The sequence below is a fragment of the Myotis yumanensis genome, unplaced genomic scaffold (genome assembly GCF_028538775.1).
Source record: "Myotis yumanensis isolate MYYU_CA2020_CCGP unplaced genomic scaffold, mMyoYum1.0.hap1 SCAF_9, whole genome shotgun sequence".
Lineage (NCBI taxonomy): Eukaryota > Metazoa > Chordata > Mammalia > Chiroptera > Vespertilionidae > Myotis > Myotis yumanensis.
In genome coordinates, this window is record NW_027223760.1 from 33,403,747 (window position 1) to 33,423,542 (window position 19,796).

The window sequence follows — 19,796 nt, forward strand, 5'->3', positions numbered from 1 at the left end:
GTAAGATTATGTTTGTCTAAGATAGGGTAATATTACATGTAGTAATTTGCTTTTGTTGTTATAGTCTGTTGCTTCTGTAATCTAGATATATGCTTATAATTAGATTCAAGAAGGAAAAAATTGTATAGAACATTATTTTCAATCTTATGAGATTAAAAACCTGGCACTTGGAGAACCTGGATATCTACATGCAAAAGAATGAATTTGGATTGTTGCCTTATCCCATATACAAAGGTTAACTCCAAATAGATGAAAAATCTAGATATAAGACCTGACACTATAAAACTCTTAGAAGAAAACATAGGGGACAGTCTCATGACACTGGATTTGGCAGTGATTTAATGGATATGACACCAAAAGCACAGGCAATAAAAGGAAAAAAATAGATAAATTGGAATTCATCAAAATTAAAATCTTTTGTGCATCGAAGGACACTATAAAGAGAATGAAAAGTCAAATTGAAGAGCCAATTCTAAGATAAAGGTCTTAACTGCAAATATTCCACTAAGGGCTTCCCCTATTGTTTATCACCATTGAGACACATAGTGAGGTTCTTATTTATTATATGCAAGAATTTTGTGAGAGAGAGATTACTGCCCCATTTTATACATAAGGAAATTAAGACACAGAAAACATAAGAATTCTATACAGATTCCCATACCATATTGGAAGCAGAGTCAAAACTCGAATCCAGTGGTTTATTAGATTTACATTGCTTTTTTTAAAAAACTCTAACACAGCCCAGCTGGATGGTCAGTTGGTTGGAGCATTGTCTTGTAAACCAAAAAGGTTGTGGGTTCGATTTCAGGTCAGAGCACATACCTATGTTGTGGGTTCAACCCCAGTTGGGGCACATATGGGAGGCAACCGATCAATGTTTCTCTCTCTCTCTCTCTCTCTCTCTCTCTCTTCCCCCTTCCTTCCCCTATCTTTAAAAATCAATAAATATATCCTCAGGTGAGGATTAAAAATATATATAATAAAAAAATGAAAACCACACTGCTGCTATCCTATAAGGTGACATTTATCTATCCTAATATCTGACCACCCCTGACCCCAGTAATAAACTTAAACCATAGTCCACATATTTCCTATATACTCCCCATCAGCACCCCAGCCCATCTCATGGGCCCTCTTTTAGAACTGGTATAGAACACCTCCTTTTCTTGGGGAAAATTTGAGCTGTCTCCTAGGGAAATCACTAGATGTCTACATTTCCGGACTCTAAAAGTTTGCAATCTCTCCTGTCATCGCATAGGAAGTGTGGCAACCACAGTTCTCCCTTCTCAAAACAGACGGTTGTGGTTTTCACTCTGTTGTCTGAATTCTGGGGCTTAACTTTGGTTAGAATTCTGCTTTTTCTTTCTTTTTTTTTTTTTTTTTTTTTTTTTACCACACACCTAGCCTTTCCTCCCTCCTCAACTGCAGCACTGGTCTTTGTGAACACCATGAGACTACTAATATAATTCCAACATCCACTCTACCCCAAACAGAAATTGTTTCTGGCAATCTCCTTCAAGCAAGTTCTAATTATATCATTTTTTAAAATTGTAAATAAGTGGCATGCTAATTAACCAAAAACTATGACGCTTAGTAACACAGGAACAGAGCTTAGTGGTATAATAATAAAAGTAAAACTGACAATAATTTAATTTGACATCCATCTAATGACATTTATTTTATTAGACATAAATGGTAAGCATTTTACTTAGGTGACTATAATTTCCATTTATTTTGTACAGTCTCTCATGGTTTAATTCTTGCTACTGAAAACCCATGGGCATCTCTTTTCTCTTTTTCATGCACTGAGGAGGGTCTGTAGCCTATGTTGAGTACAGAGAACAGACAGGATACCCGATGATTTTTCTACCTTTCTTGCCTTCCTTCCCATCGGGCCAAATGGACTCTTATTTCCTCCAGAATGATTTGCATTTGTTCCTGGTGTGCCCGTTCTCCTATATGCCCACTCCTTGCCTCCACCCAATGTTTCCTTGAGCATCCCTCCCCTTCTTTTCTAATTCTTGATCAGCTGGACTTGTCTGGGATCAGTGTGATGTCAACCAGTGCAAAGCTGTACCTGGCAGGGTTGCTACAGAACTGCAAAGAGGAATATGTTGTGATCACTGGGGCCCAGGAGACTACCCCAGTTTGTTAAAATATACTCAACAAATATGATCAGATAATCAGAATCTGTTAAAATGGAGATTCAGGCCAAGACCAAGAACAGTGTTAGCTTGAGTCTCTCTTAGAGCTTTGTTGAAGAACAGAGATTCAGTCGGCTTGATCATCTTGACTGTTGGGTTGTCTTCAAAGGGGTTTCCTAGCAGATTCCTGGCCTGCCAAGACTCCTCCTCAATCCCTGGAACAACACTCTCTCTGCTCCAAGCTCGGCTCCAAGAGTCCTTCCCAGAGCCTGGCCTCAGTTCAGACCAGGGGCAGGGATGAAGGGTGTGTGGAGGGGTCTCTTGGGAACAGAGATGGGGGCACAGAAGTGGAGTTTATTCATCTTCCACCCTTGCTACTCTCTAAATAAGGTTCACACCTGCTCAGTCTGCAGTTTCTCCCTGGTAGTATGGCCAGGTGCTCTGAGGATCGGATAGACCCTAGCAACAGGCTCAGCCCTGTTGACCAATGAGAAATGCTCAGTTCTACAGAAACATAGCTGTCTTTATACCAACTGCGTTGCCTCCACAAAACTGTTCATGTTTCCTGGAGATGGCTAGTATCCAGTCCCCCTTGTGGAATACAGGAGCTCATTCCCCCAAACAGCCAGGCCTCTTCTAGTCTACAGATGCACGAAGGGATCATTGACTTCATGACTTGTTCAGATAAAAAAGAATCACAGATGTGACTCTCACAGGAAATGGACTCTTGAGGAATTGCTGGCTCAGAATGGGGGGGTTGCCTCAGTTGTGTACATGCAAGTATATCTGTAAAGGGGCCCGTGCATTAGCCCCGAGGATTGGTTAGGGAGCTCAGCCAGTAACCCGTAGAAGACAGACACAGTAATTTGATATTCTCTATTTCTTGGATCAGTCCCAATTGTCAATGTTCTCTTTTGCTATCTTCATAAGTATGTTGGTTGTTCTTGTCAGAGACCACAGAGAACTCGATCATTTGGCACGCTTTTCACAGATATAGCGGTGCGAAACGTCACATGATGCAGCATCAAATGTGTTTGTAAGGCCTATGGTCACACAGTTGAAGTTCTGAATCTGATTGGTAATACTGAATGAGAAAACAACATGGTTAAGGCCCATCAGTTCAGCCCTGCCTTTTCCTGATTCCAGTCCCCCTTTTATCCCCAAATCCATCTCCAAACTGACCCTTTCCTGTCAACTCTCATGTGAATGTTTATGGACGCACAGTCTCGGACTGACTCACTGTGTTTGGTTAGAAGCACCACATGGGTCATTTGTTCCACTTCCTCCCAGAAGTAATGTTTTAGTACTGAAGGAACTATGTGCACAGCAAGAGGACTGAGAGGAGGAAGATGCTTCTTGTCCTAGGCAGCAGGTGGCTTTAGGAAAGAAATACTTCATTGGCCTCTCACACCTCTTTTTCTGTCAGTCAGGCTCTTTTAGGCTGACTGGAAAGAGTCTGGCTTCATGGAAAGGTCAAGAGTTATGAAGTCAAGTGTATGTGGGATCAAAATGTGGCTCCATCAGTTCTCAGCTTGGTGACATTCAACACATTTCTAAGTCACTTATCCTCCATCCAACTGTCTGTGAAATGGGGATTAACAAAAGCTTTTTTTTCTGTAGCATCGTTGTGGATAGTGCAGGAATGACATGTGTAAAGTGTCTGGCATTTATTTGACAGTGAATATTAATTTCCACTCCTCTGTGGGAAGCCCAGTTACAGGCAGGGAACGGACTTGCTTTCTATCTGACTCAGCCTCTTCAGATGTACACTGGCAATACCATGTTCTCCACCAATGCTATGTCCATAGAATGAAAGATAGGAGATAGCTCTTGGGAATTAAAGTTTATAACTTTAAGACAGAGACAAGTTGCTAATGATTATATTTCTTTGGATAAAGAAGCCACATCTGGGAAACTTGTCAGAACTTAGTAATAAAATATGATCTGTGGGTTAAAAGAGACTTATGAGATAGATCAAACAAATGGTATGTACTAGTATGTGGGTTTGTTTGGGTCCTAATTTGAACAAAGTAATTTGTTGTATGAATATTCTTCTCTCTATTTAGAAATGTTTGGTGTGTTCCATAATAAAAAAATTACCAAAAAAAGTATCTCTGGGAATGGATGGGTTGGAAGAAAGGAGAGAAACCGAACAGAGAACTCGGTCTAAGCTCTTCCAGGACAAATCCACTGAATCTCAGATCTGGACTCCTGAAGTGAACAAAGTTCCCTAGAAAAATGTGGGTTGTTCACATACTTGCCGTTGAAAACGGAGTTGTTGATCCAATGCCACCTCTTCGTTGCCTGCTGGTATAGTAAGCCAATAAAATACTTCTCAGCTCCAGCTATGACCTGGAGAAACTTCTGGAATTAAAAAATAAGCAAACAGTTCAACAGAAGGTTCTTTGCTCTTGCTTCCTGGGGCTAGTGGGCCCATGATCATATCTAATTCTGGGAATATGGAAGGCTGGTAGAGGACTCTGTGGCTGACACTCAACATAAATCCTAGAGAAGTAATTCTCAGTCTACACACAGCGTCAGGACCACTTGGAGCTCTTGTTCACACAGGCTGTTGGGCTCTGGTGCAGTAGATCTGCATAGTCTGCTGTAGGGCTCTAAAGATTTCAATTTCTAACACATTCCCTATACCAGTGGTCGGCAAACTGTGGCTCGCGAGCCACATGCGGCTCTTTGGCCCCCTTGAGTGTGGCTGTTCCACAAAATACTGACTTCTGCACATGGGCCACGAAGTTTCAATCGCACTATACATGCGCGCCTGCACGTGGTATTTTGTGGAAGAGCCACACACAAGGGGCCAAAGAGCCGCATGTGGCCTGCGAGCCGCAGTTTGCTGACCACTGCCCTATACTATCTCAAAAAAGGCAATTTTAAATGTACCTTTATTAGATTCTCTCTGCATAGCATTGTTTTCCTTGCCAGAAATTTTACATTCTGAATGAGGTTTTTGAGGTCAAGTGAATTCCTTGAGAAAATACGGAGATTTAAAGAGTATTCCTAAAGCAGATAATTCCATGAGAAATAATCAGTGTTTATTGAGTATTTCATAACTTGGTGCTAATCCAAGACATCATAGTTAATTAATGAACAACAAATCACCCCAGCCAGAAGTCTGGGAACTCCTGGCCTCTTCTGTACTCTTCATATACCTTCCGCAATTAGTGGATATCTGAATCCACTTAGATATTCTCTCTATCCCCATGGCTGTTGCCTTTATTCCTCCTTTCTCAATGTTCTCCTTCCTCAACATATCTAATTTTATTATTTAAAAAAATTAATTAACAAATTTACTCATTTAACAAACATTTGAGTGTCAATTACATACCAGGCATTGTACAATGCTAGGGATATGGAAACAAATTCATTTCTCCTGAAGAAATTATTATTGAAAGCAAGGGTTGGCAAGCTACAGCCAGTGGGCCTAATCTAGACTGTAGCCCATTTTTGTAAATAAGGTTTTATTGGAATACACCCAGGCCCATTTTTTAAACATATTGTCTATGGCTGCTTTCGAGGTACAATGGCAGTGTAAAGTAGTAGTGACAGAGACCTTATGACCCAAAAAAGCATGAAATATATGTATACTATCTGGCTCTTCAAGAAAAATTTTGCTGACCCATGGTCTAAAACAGTGATGGCGAACCTTTTGAGCTCGGCGTGTCAGCATTTTGAAAAACCCTAACTTAACTCTGGTGCCGTGTCACATATAGAAATTTTTTGATATTTGCAACCATAGTAAAACAAAGATTTATATTTTTGATATTTATTTTATATATTTAAATGCCATTTAACAAAGAAAAATCAACCAAAAAATGAGTTCGCGTGTCACCTCTGACACATGTGTCATAGGTTCGCCATCACTGGTCTAAAACAAGGTTTCTTAACCTTTAGCCCTTTTGCTGGAAACCATGGGTAGTTTCCAAGGGGATCTATGAAGCTGTTAGAATTTTATTCAAAATACTGTGCCTGTGTAATGTGTTTGGGAAGAGGTGCATAGATTTCACCACCATTTCTAAAACCTCAGTCATGCCAAACACATTGAAGATACACAGGTCTAATAAGAGAAGATAATGAGTTAACCAGCATAGTGAGGTGTCCCAGGAGATACATGCTAGATCTGGCACAGGCAGAAAGAGGAAGTGATCAATTCTACATGGATTTGGGGTTTTCCAGAAAGACTATAGGTGAAGTGATATATGAAATGAATTTGGGGAGATAGCTGTTTTTCAGGCAAAAACATGGGTCAGGACTTATCCTTTCTGGAAGAGGGGGCATCAGATCACAGCAGACTGCACAGCAACCTGGAGCATTTGAGGAACTAGAAGATGTTCAATGTGGCTGGTGCAGAGCTAGAAGGGAGATGGACTGGCACACAACCCTTGGCAGAAGGCAGAGGCTGTACTGTATGTCATGCTGGGGAAGCTGGACTTTAACCCATTTTAATTTGGCAAATGGCACAGACAGTTAAAAGCCTTACATATTTTATTATATCAGTTCTGTGGGGGATAGGTAAGACTGGTCAAAACTAGGTATAAAGAGAGGAGTTAGAAGAATTTTGAAGAAATCCAGATGACAGGTGAATTATTGCTATAGGAAGACAGGGAAGGATTTGGTTAGCGACTAATTTAGGAGACAATAGAAAAGATCAAGTCCCAGAAACTGTCAGCATTTGTTCTTGGGTGACACAAATACTCACAAGTATTTGGAATTCAAGAGGAAGAGCAGTTGGAGTAAAATATAATGACTCAGTTTGAATATGGTGAGTTTGTGATGCTTTTGAAACATCAAAGGAGAATATATATATATATATATATATATATATATAGAGAGAGAGAGAGAGAGAGAGAGAGAGAGAGAAAGTCTGATCTAGAGAAGGCTAGCTGGAAAAGGCCGAGCTGGAGATACACACTTGAGAATCATCAGCAAACCACTAGTGTGATGAGCTTTCTCTGGGATTGGCATGGTGGAGAATGCCAAGTAGTAGAGAATGCCAAGGACCACACTTGAGATGCCACAAAACGTAAGGGTTAGTAGAGACAATGAGACTATTGACTTTCTGTTCCATTCCTTTCATCTTTTTTCTTTTCTCCCCACTCTCTTGCTCCTGGTTCTCTATGTTAAAGTACTTTTCCTTCCCATGGAGGTTCTTAGCTCTTTGTTGGACATCTATATCCCAGATTCACAGAAGACCCTCTTACAAATTCTTCTCAATAACAGGAGTACTTTTTAGAAGAAGGGTGAGGGATAGAGGGGAAAGAAGCACGATTATTGTATGTAGCACAATGCCTAGCACTCAGCAAATGCTTAGGGTTTGAAGAGGCAACTACAAAATAAAATATATTAGGGTCTAAAATTGAGTAGAGTATGGGTTTTGGAGGTAGAGAGATCTCAATTCCATCTGCTGTCCTTTAGTAGGTGTATGGCCTTGGCCAAATTACTTTTCTGTGCCCTAATTTCCTTATATATAAACTACAGATAATAATACTTCCTCAGAATTGTTATGAGCATAAAAGGAGATACTAAAACAAAGCTTTTTTGCATAGTGTTGGTTTTTTTATTATCATAATTGTATACTGCAATCCCAATTCTATGACCTAACTAGAGGCCTGGTGCATGAAATTCGTGCACTGGGGGGGCGGGGGGGGGGAATGGTCCCTCAACCTGGCCTGTGCCCTCCATCAGTCCAGGAGCCCGCGGGCCTAAGCTGTCAGTCGGACATCCTTAGCACTGCCGCAGAGGCAGGAGAGGCTCCTGCCACCACCACCGCTGTGCTTGCCAGCTGTGAGCCCAGCTTCTGGCTGAGTGGCACTCCCCATGTGGGAGTGCACTGACCACCAGGGGGCAGCTCCTGCATTGAGTGTCTGCCCCCTGGTGGTTAGTGTGTGTCATAGCGACTGGTCGTTCTGCTGTTCAGTCGATTTGCATATTAGCCTCTTATTATATAGGATTGTTTGTGTTTTACTCATTTTGTTAATTGGCATCTTCCTTATTAATGAGGCAGACTGGCATGATACATTAATAGCTTACATCTTTGAAGTATTCTATATTTCTTAAATAACTTTGATACACATCAGCTCATTTGGTCATTCCCTGCACTTTAAATGTCCCAACCCATCCCCAGGATAACAGTCTACTGCTGTGCCTCATGGATTTCACTAGCTCAAATGGACCTGAGGAGCACACCCCATTGCTACCCCAGCTCCAGGTTCAGAACAAGGAGCCTGAGCTCCCAGACAGCCACCTCTTCATCCCCCACCTCACCCCAGCTCCACCAGTCAAATTGTCCCACCCCTCCTCCCACTGAGACTGGTGTCAGGTGGGCTGCATTACTGTATCTTTCTCATGCTCTCACCAGTTTCTCGGGGGTGTTGACAATGGCCAAAGTCGATCCTTGTGCTTCACACAGGTCCCTGCTTTTGTTCCAAGACATTTCAGAGGTGGAAAAGAAAAAGCATCTTCCTTGATGAAAATCCCACCTGCTGGGGCAGACTAAGGAAATCCAAGAGAAGAGAGCATGATATTAGTGGTTGTAGGTGGGAGCCCTGGAACTGAGTCATAATATAGTGGAACATGGGTTTCTTTATAACAATTATATTCAAACAAATCATCCTCAATCCAGGAAGAAATTTCATCCAATCTAATTTCAGTATCCCTATGCATAACATAAAGGGAATGAATTAGAAGGTCTTTATGGGTTCCTTTGAGCAAAACAGTTTCATTAGAAAGGGGGCAATGGGAAAAGTCTTTAAGAAATTACTACATAAGAACCTGGGGGTGGAGAAGAAGTTATAACGATGCTCTTTACCTGTTCCATAGCTCTCTGTGGGACTGAAGCTGTCATTACCATTCCCAAAAATCTGTGGGACTGAAAGGAAAAGAAAACCTTAAGGTAGGCATGTGATGAATATAATACACAAACTCAGAGCAGCTTCAAGTCCCTGTGACTATTTGTCCCTGGACAATAGAGGTGACAAGGGGCTCTTGGTCATTTTGCGCTAGAATTTTTCAGAGATTTTTTTTCTTGGAACCTTCCATCAAACTACTACCATTATTTGTCATGTCCCACACCCCAAGCTCTAGTTCATGTTTTTTTATTTTATTTTATTTTTTGGTGTGATGTAGGTGTGAAATGCTGAGAGAAAGAACAGGAGACAGGAAGAAGAATGGATGGATTTAGTACCAGAATGAAACCTCCTGCTCCTTTCTCATGTTCACATTTGACACTGTTATATCCAAAGAGCTATTTGGACCACTTCCCCTCCAGGCTCTACACAGCATCTTTGCTGCTCTCTCCAGTTCTGGTGCCTCAAACCCTATATGAAAACTCATGATCAGCAACTTTTGGAGCTTTCTTTGATCAGAACTCATCAGCGCTAAGGACTGTGGCTAACTGGAGCAAGTTTCAGGGCCAGAGCTATGGGCAGACAAGAAGGCAGGCAAACATTCCAGAGCTTTCCTATTGCCAGAGAAAAGGCAAATATTTATTTTTATATAAGTAGGAGAATTTATAGGCCTCCAAGAGGCCTCATTTTTCCTGGGAACACTGGCCGCCTGAGCAGGAAGCTGCAGTGGCTTCAGAGGCAGTAAAATTTATCCTCAGTGGCCCAATTATTTGTCCATTGTGGTTGAAGACCTCTTTAATGGACCCAGACAGCTACTTACACTTATATTAATAAAGCATACAAGTTAGCACTCACTTTTATTTCAGTCTCCAGTTCCAAGGTGTGCGTGTGTGTGTGTGTGTGTGTGTGTGTGTGTGTGTGAGATATGTAATAACCTGGTTTGGGGATCGTAACTGAACAGAACTCCATAAATATTTCATGAGTATTTCCTCCATGTAACTAACTCAGTGTACTGAGTGTCTTGTTTGTCTGGGACAAACAAGAAACAATTATTCTCTTAAAGATGTACAAAGTAGTAGGTGTCTTAAGAGGAAGTGAGGGGGAGAGGTGGGTTTAGGAAGGAGAGCCGTGCCTCACCCATCTCTTTATCCCCCATAGCTCTGGCATCGTGCCTTGTGTTTTGTAGTTGATGAATTTGTCCTGTTTTTATTCTTCTTCTCTGGTTGGTCTGGTATAGTGCTTGGCACACAAAAGGATGCTGAATGCAATTTTTGTGTGTGTGTGGGAATGGACATCTTTGTAACAATTCCTTTAGGTACACAACATGTCAGAGTTTACTAAGTACTTTCACATTACATCATAGTGATTCCATACTAATTTCCCTCCTCAGACCCAGGAGGAAAACCGAGGACCAGGCATTTCACTCAGTCTAGTCTTGGTTTCCCAACTATAAGAGGAAGGGGACCAAATAGAAGATTTTTTACTGACTGTGTTGCATTTATTTTATTTTATTTTTTTCAGCTTTATGAGATATAATTGATATATAACACTGTGTAAGTTTAAGTTGTACAGTGTGAGGATTTAATACAATATATACTCCAAAATCTATTACCACAATAAGGTTAGCTAACACCTTCATTACTTCACAAAATTGCCACTTTTTTTTGCAGTAAGAACATCTAAGACCTACTCTTTTAGCAACTGTCAAGTATAGAATACAGTAGTCACCATGCTGTACATTAGATGTACAATCCAGAATGTATATATATCTTATAAATTAGCAGATATTTATGCACATTTCCTGCCAAAGAACTTCTTAGGAAAAGTCCTTGAGAAAGGTTTCTAAAGAGAACTCAGCATATTAGAACGTGATGGAGATGAGATTATTGTCATGCATGTTACCTGTTCCATAGCTCCCTGTGGGACTGCAGCTGTCGTTACATTTGCCAAAAATCTGTGGGACTGCAAAGAAAATCAGCTATTGGTTCAGCCCCAACTGTGGGATGAATATAACAAACATCCCCACCGGGACTGCTAGGTCACTGTGACTTTTAATGGAAAATATAGAACTGTCTGACTCTGGTCCACAAAGACATGTACGTATATGTTTTTTGTGAATACATTCACTTATTTATATTTGTATTTTCTTCCTGCTCTTTGATGTGATACAAGTTGTACCTTTGGATTGGGTCATAAGGAAGACACTTCTTACCCAACCATGGCCTCCTAAACTATATTTCCTTCCTCATTTATTTTCCCTACTGGCGTCTGGGGCTGGAGAAGATTCTACTTGCTGCAATTGCAGTGAAATTCCTTGATAGGAGGCGTTTCTTTCTAAGCATTTAGATGAATTCATTTCTGTGTACACAGAAGGAAATGCCTCCCTTCGAAAAACCCCATTATCTTATATTACAGCTCCAACAATAGGATGAACTGCAGCTGAATTTTCAGATTTTAGCAACAATAGCAAGCACTGCTGAATATTTCAGCTCAGATTACCCACCTAATGCTCTAGGATGAAAGCTTTGTGTGGGGTTCTGAGTCAATTCTATGTCTCCAAGGTAGAGCAAGGAACCTGGCCCATTGTGTGTTTTGGGAAGTGAGAAGGGTATTGTCAGTTGCTCTCAGGTGGAAAGACTTGGGCACTTAATCTATACATTTAACCACACATTCTGAGAAAAGATCCAAGAACAAGACAACATGGAGTTGGGGTAAGAGGTTGCTCAAATACTCACAATAAAGCAGAAATAAGGTCACTCCGGCAACTTTAAGCACCACTACGATAAGCCCAGAGATGATCATGCACCACCAGTTCATGATGATGAGATGAGGAGGCCTGTGGGGATTAGAGCACAGTACCCCCATCAGTGTCTGGGGACAAGACTTCTCTCCACTAGGACATATACCAATGCCTTTCTCAGAGCACCCTTGGGAGGGGGGTTTGAAGGCAGGCATGCCATTGACAGGTACAAGGAAGAGACCCAGCATAGGCCCAAAGATGGATAAGATTTTGTGCTGGTTGGGAGCCTTTGAACTTGGCACACTGCCTCTCCTTCACCCATCCATCCCTCAGCTCTGGGCCTCAGCTCTGTTCCCATTTGTGGCCTCCTAAATTCTGTCTAATGAACTAAATCCTTTTCTGGACTTTGAAAACCCTTAGCCTTGAAATGATACTTGCTCCCTAGCACCTTAGTTAGTAGTCTTGGCCATCCTGACTTCAGCTGTCAGAAGCCTCAGTCTTTCAAAGACTATGTCAGGAACTGACATATAGGACAGGTGTCCCTGAAGGTCTTGGCACTGGGGAAGAGCCAACAATTTACAAAGAGGACATAGACTTACCTGCTCTCTCCCTGAAAGGCTGGATTGGTTTGCAGTGGGGATCTTCCTGGTGGTCTTATGCGTGGTGTGGTGGACAGAGCCCTTTCTCCTGAGAATACACTCCTTCTGCTCAGGCGACTCCTTCCTTCTTCACACAGTCTCTCTGTCTTGGCAGCATCCCCAAGTGCACACTTCTTCCCCTTCTGTGCTCTTGGCAAAGGGAGAGGGTGGGGCAAGGAGGGGAAGGAAGTCTATAGTCTTTGTGATAGGAAGGTTCCTGCCAGAGGGGTTCTGATACAGGGGAACATTTTTAGGAGAATTCGGAAAACAAAATACCTCAACGCAGATTCACCCTTTTTCTGTGTCTGAATCTTAGTGAAATATAGTGGGAAGCAAATGTAGCAAAATCTTACCAATAGGGATTCTGGGTGGAGGGTATCTGGAAATCATTTGTGCTTCCCTTGCCACATTTTTGCAAGTCTGAAATTATGTCTAAGTGAAAATTTTAAGTAAAGAAATCCACCTGAAGTCACTGATATTAGTGAGCAGGTCCTCATGTGTCATATTTGTTCCTTTCACTGTCATACAGCTTTGCTCAGTCCCCTCTCAGGTCCCAGCCACTCGCATTCTAAACCATGTGCCATATGAGGATGGTGACTATTCAGTATTATTATTATTTTTTAAATTTATTTTTTATTGTTGACACTAATACAGATGTCTCCCATTAACCCTACCTTTGCCCCCCTCCACTCACTCCCTACCCCAACCGAGGCCTTCACCACACTATTGTCTATGTCCATGGTCTATGCATTTAAGTTATTTGGTTAATCTCATTCCATTCCCCCCACCTCCCACTCCTCTGAGATCTGTCAGTCTGTTCCATGCATCCATGCCTATGGACCTATTTTATTCATTAGTTTACTTTGTTCATTAGATTCCATGTATAAGTGAGATCATGTAATATTTGTCTTTCTCTGACTGCATAATAATCTGCAGGTCCATCCATGCTGTTGCAAAGGGTAAGAGTTCCTTCTTTTTTATGGCTCCATAGTATTCAATTGTGTAAATGTACCACAGCTTTTTTAGCCACTCATCTACTGATGAGCACTTGCGCTACTTCCAGATTTTGGCTATTGTAAATAATGCTTGTAGGAACTTAGGGGTGCACATATTCTTTCTGATTGGTGTTTCAAGATTCCTAGGATATATTCCCAGAAGTGGGATCACTGGGTCAAAAGGCAGTTCCATTTTTAATTTTCTGAAGAAACTCCATACTGTTTTCCATAGTGGCTACACCATTTTGCATTCTCACCAGCAGGACACTAGGGTTTCCTTTTCTTTGCTTCCTTGCCAGCACTTGTTATTTGTTGGTTTATTGATGACAGCCATTCTAGCAGGTATAAGGTGATACCTCATTGTAGTTTTAATTAGCATCTCTCTGATGATTAGTGATGTTTAGCATTTTTTCATATGTCTATTGCCCATCTGTATGTATTCTTTAGAGAAGTATCTATTTAGGTCCTTCCTTTGTCCATTTTTTTTCTTAAAGCCTCACCAGAGGATATTTTCCCATTGATTTTTAGAGAGAGTGAAAAAGAGGGAGGGGAGAGAGACGGGGGGGGGGGGGGGGCGGGGGGGAGAGAGAGAGAGAGAGAGAGAGAGGAGAGAGACACACTGATTGGTTGCCTCCTGCACATGCCCCGACCAGGGCTGGGGATCAAACCTGATCAAGGTACATGCCCTTGACTGGGAATTGAACTGGAGACCCTTTGGTTCATGGGCTAACATTCTAACCACTGAGCAAAACCAGCCAAGGCTTTGCCCACTTTAAAATTGGATTTTTTGTCTTTCTGGTGTTGAGTTGTATAAGTTTTTATATATTATGGAAATTAAGCCCTTATCAGATGTATTCTTGGCAGATATGTTCTCCCATACAGTGGGTTCCTTTTCTTCTTTCTTTCTTTCTTTCTTTCTTTCTTTCTTTCTTCCTTCCTTCCTTCCTTCTTTCCTTCCTTCCTTCCTTCCTTCCTTCCTTCCTTCCTTCCTTCCTTCCTTCCTTCCTTCCTTCCTTCCTTCCTTCCTTTCTTTCTTTTTAAAAAATATTTTATTGGTTTTTTACAGAGAGGAAGGGAGAGGGATAGAGAGTTAGAAACATCAATGAGAGAGAAACATCAATCAGCTGCCTCCTGCACACTCCCCACTGGGAATGTGCCCGCAACCAAGGTACATGCCCTTGACCAGAATCGAACCTGGGACCTTTCAGTCCGCAGGCCGACGCTCTATCCACTGAGCCAAACCAGTTAGGGCCAGTGGGTTCCGTTTTCATTTTGTTGATGGTTTCTTTTGCTGTGCAGAAGCTTTTATTCCTTTGTTACTCTTGCCCTAGGACATATATTGGTAAAAATATTGCTACTCAAGAGATCTGAGATTTTATTGCCTATTTTCTTCGAGAATTTTTATGATTTTGTGACTTATATTTAAGTCTTTTATCCATTTTGAGTTTATTCTTGTGTACGGTGTAAGTTGGTGGCCTAGTTTCTTTTTTTTGTATGTAACTGTATAATTTTTCCAACACCATTTATTTATTTTTTTAAAATATATTTTATTGATTTTCCACAGAGAGAAAGGGAGAGGGATAGAGAGCTAGAAACATCGATGAGAGAGAAACATCGACCAGCCGCCTCCTGCACACCTCCCACTGGGGATGTGCCCGCAACCAAGGTACATGCCCTTGACCGGAATCGAACCCGGGACCTTTCAGTCCGCAGGCCGACGCTCTATTCACTGAGCCAAACCGGTTTGGCCAACACCATTTATTGAAGAGACTGTTTTTACTCCATTATATGCTCTTGCTTCCTTTGTCAAATATTAATTGACCATAAAGTCTTGGGTTGATTTCTGGGCCCTCTGTTCTGTTCCATTGATCTATATGCCTGTTCTTGTGCCAGCACCATGCTGTTTTGATTACAATGGTTTTGTAATATAGTTTGATATCCAGTATTATGATCCCTCCAACTTTGTTCTACTTTCTTGAGTGCTGGGGCTACTCAAGGTCTTTTGTGGTTCCATATCAATTTTTGGTATATTTGTTCTAGATCTGTGAAATATGCCATTGGTATTTTAATAAAAATTACATCAAATCTATAGATTTCTTTGGGTAGTATGGGCATTTTAATGATGTTAATTCTACCAATTCTTCCAATCCATAAAAACAGTATATGCTTCTACATGTTTGTATCTTCCTCTATTTCTTTCTCCAATGTCCCATAGTTTTTCAAATACAGGTCTTTACCTCTTTGGTTAAGTTTATTCCTAGGTACCTTATTTTTGTTGTAATAGTAAATGGGATTTTTTAAAATTTCTCTGATAGTTTATTATTGGTGCATAAAAATGCCACTGATTTTTGGATATTAATTTTATGTCCTGCTACTTTGCCAAATTCATTTATTAAGTCTAGCAGTTTTTTTGGTGGAGTCTTTAGGGTTTTCTATGTATAAAATCATGCCACCTGCAAATAATGGCAGTTTTATTTCTCCTTTCCAATTTGAATGCCTTTTATTTTTTCTTCTTGTCTGATTGCTGTAGTTAGGACTTCTAGTACTGTGTTGAATAAGAGTGGTGAAAATGAACATTCCTGTCTTGTTCCTGATCTTAAGGGAAATGCTTTTAGTTTTTGCCCACCAAGTATGATGTTGGCTGTAGGTTTGCCATATATGGCTTTGTTATGTTGAGGGATGATCCCCATATTCCCACTTTGCTGAGAGCATTAATCATAAATGGGCACTGGATTTATTGAATGCTATTTCCGCTTCTATTCCACTCTGATCTTTATTATTTCTTTCCTTCTACTTACTCTGGGCTTCCCGCCCCCCCCCCAGTTCTTTTAGGTATAGGGCTAGATTGTTTCTTTGAGATTTTTTTATTGCTTCTTGAGGTAAGCCTATAATGATATGAACTTCCCTCTCAGGACTGCTTTTGCTCTGCCCCATAGATTTGGGTTGTTGTGTGTTCATTTTCATTTGTTACCAGGTTATTTTTATTTCTTCCTTGATTTCACTGGTAACCCATTCATTGTTTAATAACATTCTATTTAGCCTCCGTGTGTTTGAATGTTTGGGGATGTTTTTATTATAGTTGGTTTTTAGTTTCATGTCATCATGATCTGAGAAGATGCTTGGTATTATATCAAGCTTCTTGAATTTGTATAGACTTGTTTTGTGTCCTAACATGTGGTCTATCTTTGAGAATGTTCCATGTACACGAGAAGAATGTATATTCTTATGTTTTGGGATGAAATGTTCTGTAAATATCAATTAAATCCATCTGATCTAGTGTGTTATTCAAGATCACTCTTTCCTTATTGATATTTTTGTCTGGAAGACCTATCCAATGATAGCAGTGGGATATTAAAGTACCCTAATATGACTTTACTTCTGTTTATTCTCCCTTAAAGTTCATAAGATATATATATATATATTTAGGTGCTCCTATATTGGGTGCATATATGTTTACTAGGGTTATGTAGAATTCATCCCTCTAGTATTATGTAGTGATCTTCTTTTCTCTCTTGTTATGGCCTTTGTTTGGAAGTCTATTTTGTCAGATATAAATATTGCTACCCCAGCCTTTTTGTTTGTTTATTTCCATTTGTATGGAATATTTTTTCCATCCCTCACTTTCAGGCTACATTCTCTGTTATTTATTACAAGTTTATTTCTAGTCCTATCCTTTAATCTGAATTCTAATTCTTTATTTTCAAGAATTGGTTGGTGTTTTCCAACTAGGTGACATGATTTCAACCCAGTTACATTAAGTTCCAAACCACATTTACTTATCATTTTACTCAAACTCAATCCAACTTCCTTTCTTAACTTCTTTATTTTTGTTAATGATTGTATTATATTACAACACACTCACACACTAAAAACATCCTTGATTCTTCCTTTTCTATCAACCACCATTTCAAGACACTAGTTGATGTTTTACAAAAGCTCTTTTATACCTTTGCCATTCTCACTACCCCATCCAAGTCAAAATCTTTCATTGCAGCTGGAGTGAAAATGGCTCCAACCCTTTGCCTCTCCCCTGCAAATCAGTATTGGAAAACACCACCAGACAAATCTTTATAGAATCACTGCTTTGATCATGTAACTTCCCTATTTAAGGTTCTCTTATAACAATTAGCAATAACACTCAACTCTTGAGTTTGGGAGAAAATATTTGTAAACTATATATCTGATAAGGGGTTATATCCAAAATATGTAAGTAACTCATACAACTTTATAACAGAAACAAAACAAAATAAAACAACAATAAAAAATACACACCAAACAACCTGATTAAAAAATTGGCAGAGGACTTGAATAGGCATTTTTCCAAAGAAGACATACAAATGGCTGACAAGTACATGAAAAGGTTCTCAGCATCACTATCTATCAAGGAAATGCAAATCAAAACCACAATGAAATATTATCTCATCCTTGTTAGAATGGCTATTATAAAAAAGACAAGAGATATCAAATGCTGGTGAAGATGTGGAACCTTTGTGCACTATTGGTGGGAATGCAAATTGGTAGAGATACTATGGGAAACAGTACGGAGGACATTAAAAAAAGTTAAAAATAGAATTATCATATGATTCAGCAACCTGACTTCTTGGTATATATCTAAATAAGATAAAATAACTATTTTGAAGAGCTATCTATACTTCCTCTATATTCATTGCAGTATTATTCACAATAGCCAAGAATTGGAAACAACAGAAGTGTCTATCAACAGATAAATGAGTTAAGAAAATGTGTTATATATTATTCAGACTTAAAAAAGGAAGGAAACGCAGCCATTTGAGACAACATGGATGGACCCTGAGGGCATTGTGCAAAGTGAAATAAGTCAGATAGAGAAAGACAAATTCTGTATGATATCACTTATATTTGAAATCTAAAATCACTGGACTCATAGAAACAGAGAGTAGAATGGTGGTTGCCAGGGTCTGAAAGGTGAGGGAAATAGAGAGATGTTGGTCAAAGGGTACAAACTCTCAATTATAAGGTGAATACATTTTAGGGATCTAATATACAGCATGATGTCTATAATTAATAATACTGTATTGTATATTTGAAGGTTGCCATGAGAGTAGAGTTTTAATATTCTTACCATAATAACCACCACCAACAAAATGGTAATTATGTAAGGCAAAAGATGTGTTAACTAATCTTGTTATGATAAACACTTCACAATATACATGTGTATCAAATCATCACATTGCACACCTTAACTTACAGATGTTATGTCAATTATATCTCAATAAAGGTAGGGGAATATAGTATATTGAAATATGTGGGCTATGGGAAAATGCTTAGCAGGAAATTTAAAGCTTAAAGTGTTTATATTAGGACAGAAAAAAATTTAATTATCTGATTTTCTGCCTTAAGAAGCTATATAAGGGGGACAAATTAAAGCTGAGAAAGTAGAAGAAAGAACATAATAAATAATAGAAAGTAAGCAGAAGAAAATAAGTTTGGAAATATCAATAAATTGATAAATCTCTAGGTAGAATGTTGAATTAAAAAGAGAACAAAAGTTATCAAAATTGGGAATGAAAGAGGGTCTACCAAAACAAATACTACAAATGTTAAAATGATATCAAGTACTTCAACATGATTAGAATTTTAACAGGCATTAAAAAAATAAACAAATTGGTCCCAAATTTTTGAATTCAGATAAGGCAAAACAATTTTGGAAAACATAAATTTGGAAAACTCACACTATTTGGTTTCAATATTTAACATTAATCTACAGTAATCAAGAAAGTGAGATTTTGGTGAAAGGAGAGACAGATATACCAATGGAACACAATATAGAGACCAGAAAGAGATTCATAATATACAGTCAGATGATTTTTGACAAAGGTGTCAAATCAATTCAATGAGGAAGAGAAATCTTCAAAAAATGGTACTGGAATAACTGCATAGACATATGGAAAAATACAGTTCAATCCAACTTGACATTATATAGAAAAATTAATTACAAATGAATTATAAACGTAACATAAAAGTGAACACTATGAAAATTCTAGAGGAAATCTTAGTAGATTGTTTTTGCATTTTAGAGGCAGGCAAATATTTCATAGAGAGGACACAAAATGCACTAAGGAAAAATATGGTAAATTGGGTTTTATCAAAACTCAAAATTTCTGCTCATCAAAAGACACAATTAAGAAAATAAAAAGGCAAATCATAGTCTGGGTTAAACTATTCACAATATATAATCTGTCAGATAAAAGACATGTATCCAGAATAAGCACGCGCGCGCGCAAACACACACACACACACACACACACACACACGCTATGAATCAATAAACTTCTACAAATAAATACGTAAAAGACAACTCAATATAAAAAAAGTTCAAACATCAAATAGCTACTTTATAACAGAAGATATACAAATGGTCAAGAAGTACATGAAAGGTG

General features: G+C 39.3%; 1 protein-coding gene across 2 annotated transcripts; it reads right to left on the reverse strand.

Annotated features, from left to right (window-relative positions):
* Positions 1-1,357: 1,357 nt before the first annotated feature.
* CLEC5A (C-type lectin domain containing 5A) lies at positions 1,358-12,468 on the reverse strand. 2 transcript variants are annotated; one of them, XM_070425074.1, is made up of 7 exons: positions 12,344-12,468; positions 11,740-11,840; positions 10,907-10,966; positions 8,968-9,027; positions 8,515-8,651; positions 4,402-4,508; positions 1,358-3,228 (listed from the first exon to the last, which is right to left on the reverse strand). In XM_070425074.1, the coding sequence occupies exons 2-7, from the start codon at positions 11,819-11,821 to the stop codon at positions 3,114-3,116; spliced, it is 561 nt and encodes a 186-aa protein (XP_070281175.1). In that variant the 5' UTR covers positions 11,822-11,840; positions 12,344-12,468; the 3' UTR covers positions 1,358-3,113. The 2 variants fall into 2 exon arrangements, with proteins under 2 accessions (XP_070281175.1, XP_070281176.1); XM_070425075.1 differs by lacking the exon at positions 10,907-10,966.
* Positions 12,469-19,796: the final 7,328 nt, after the last annotated feature.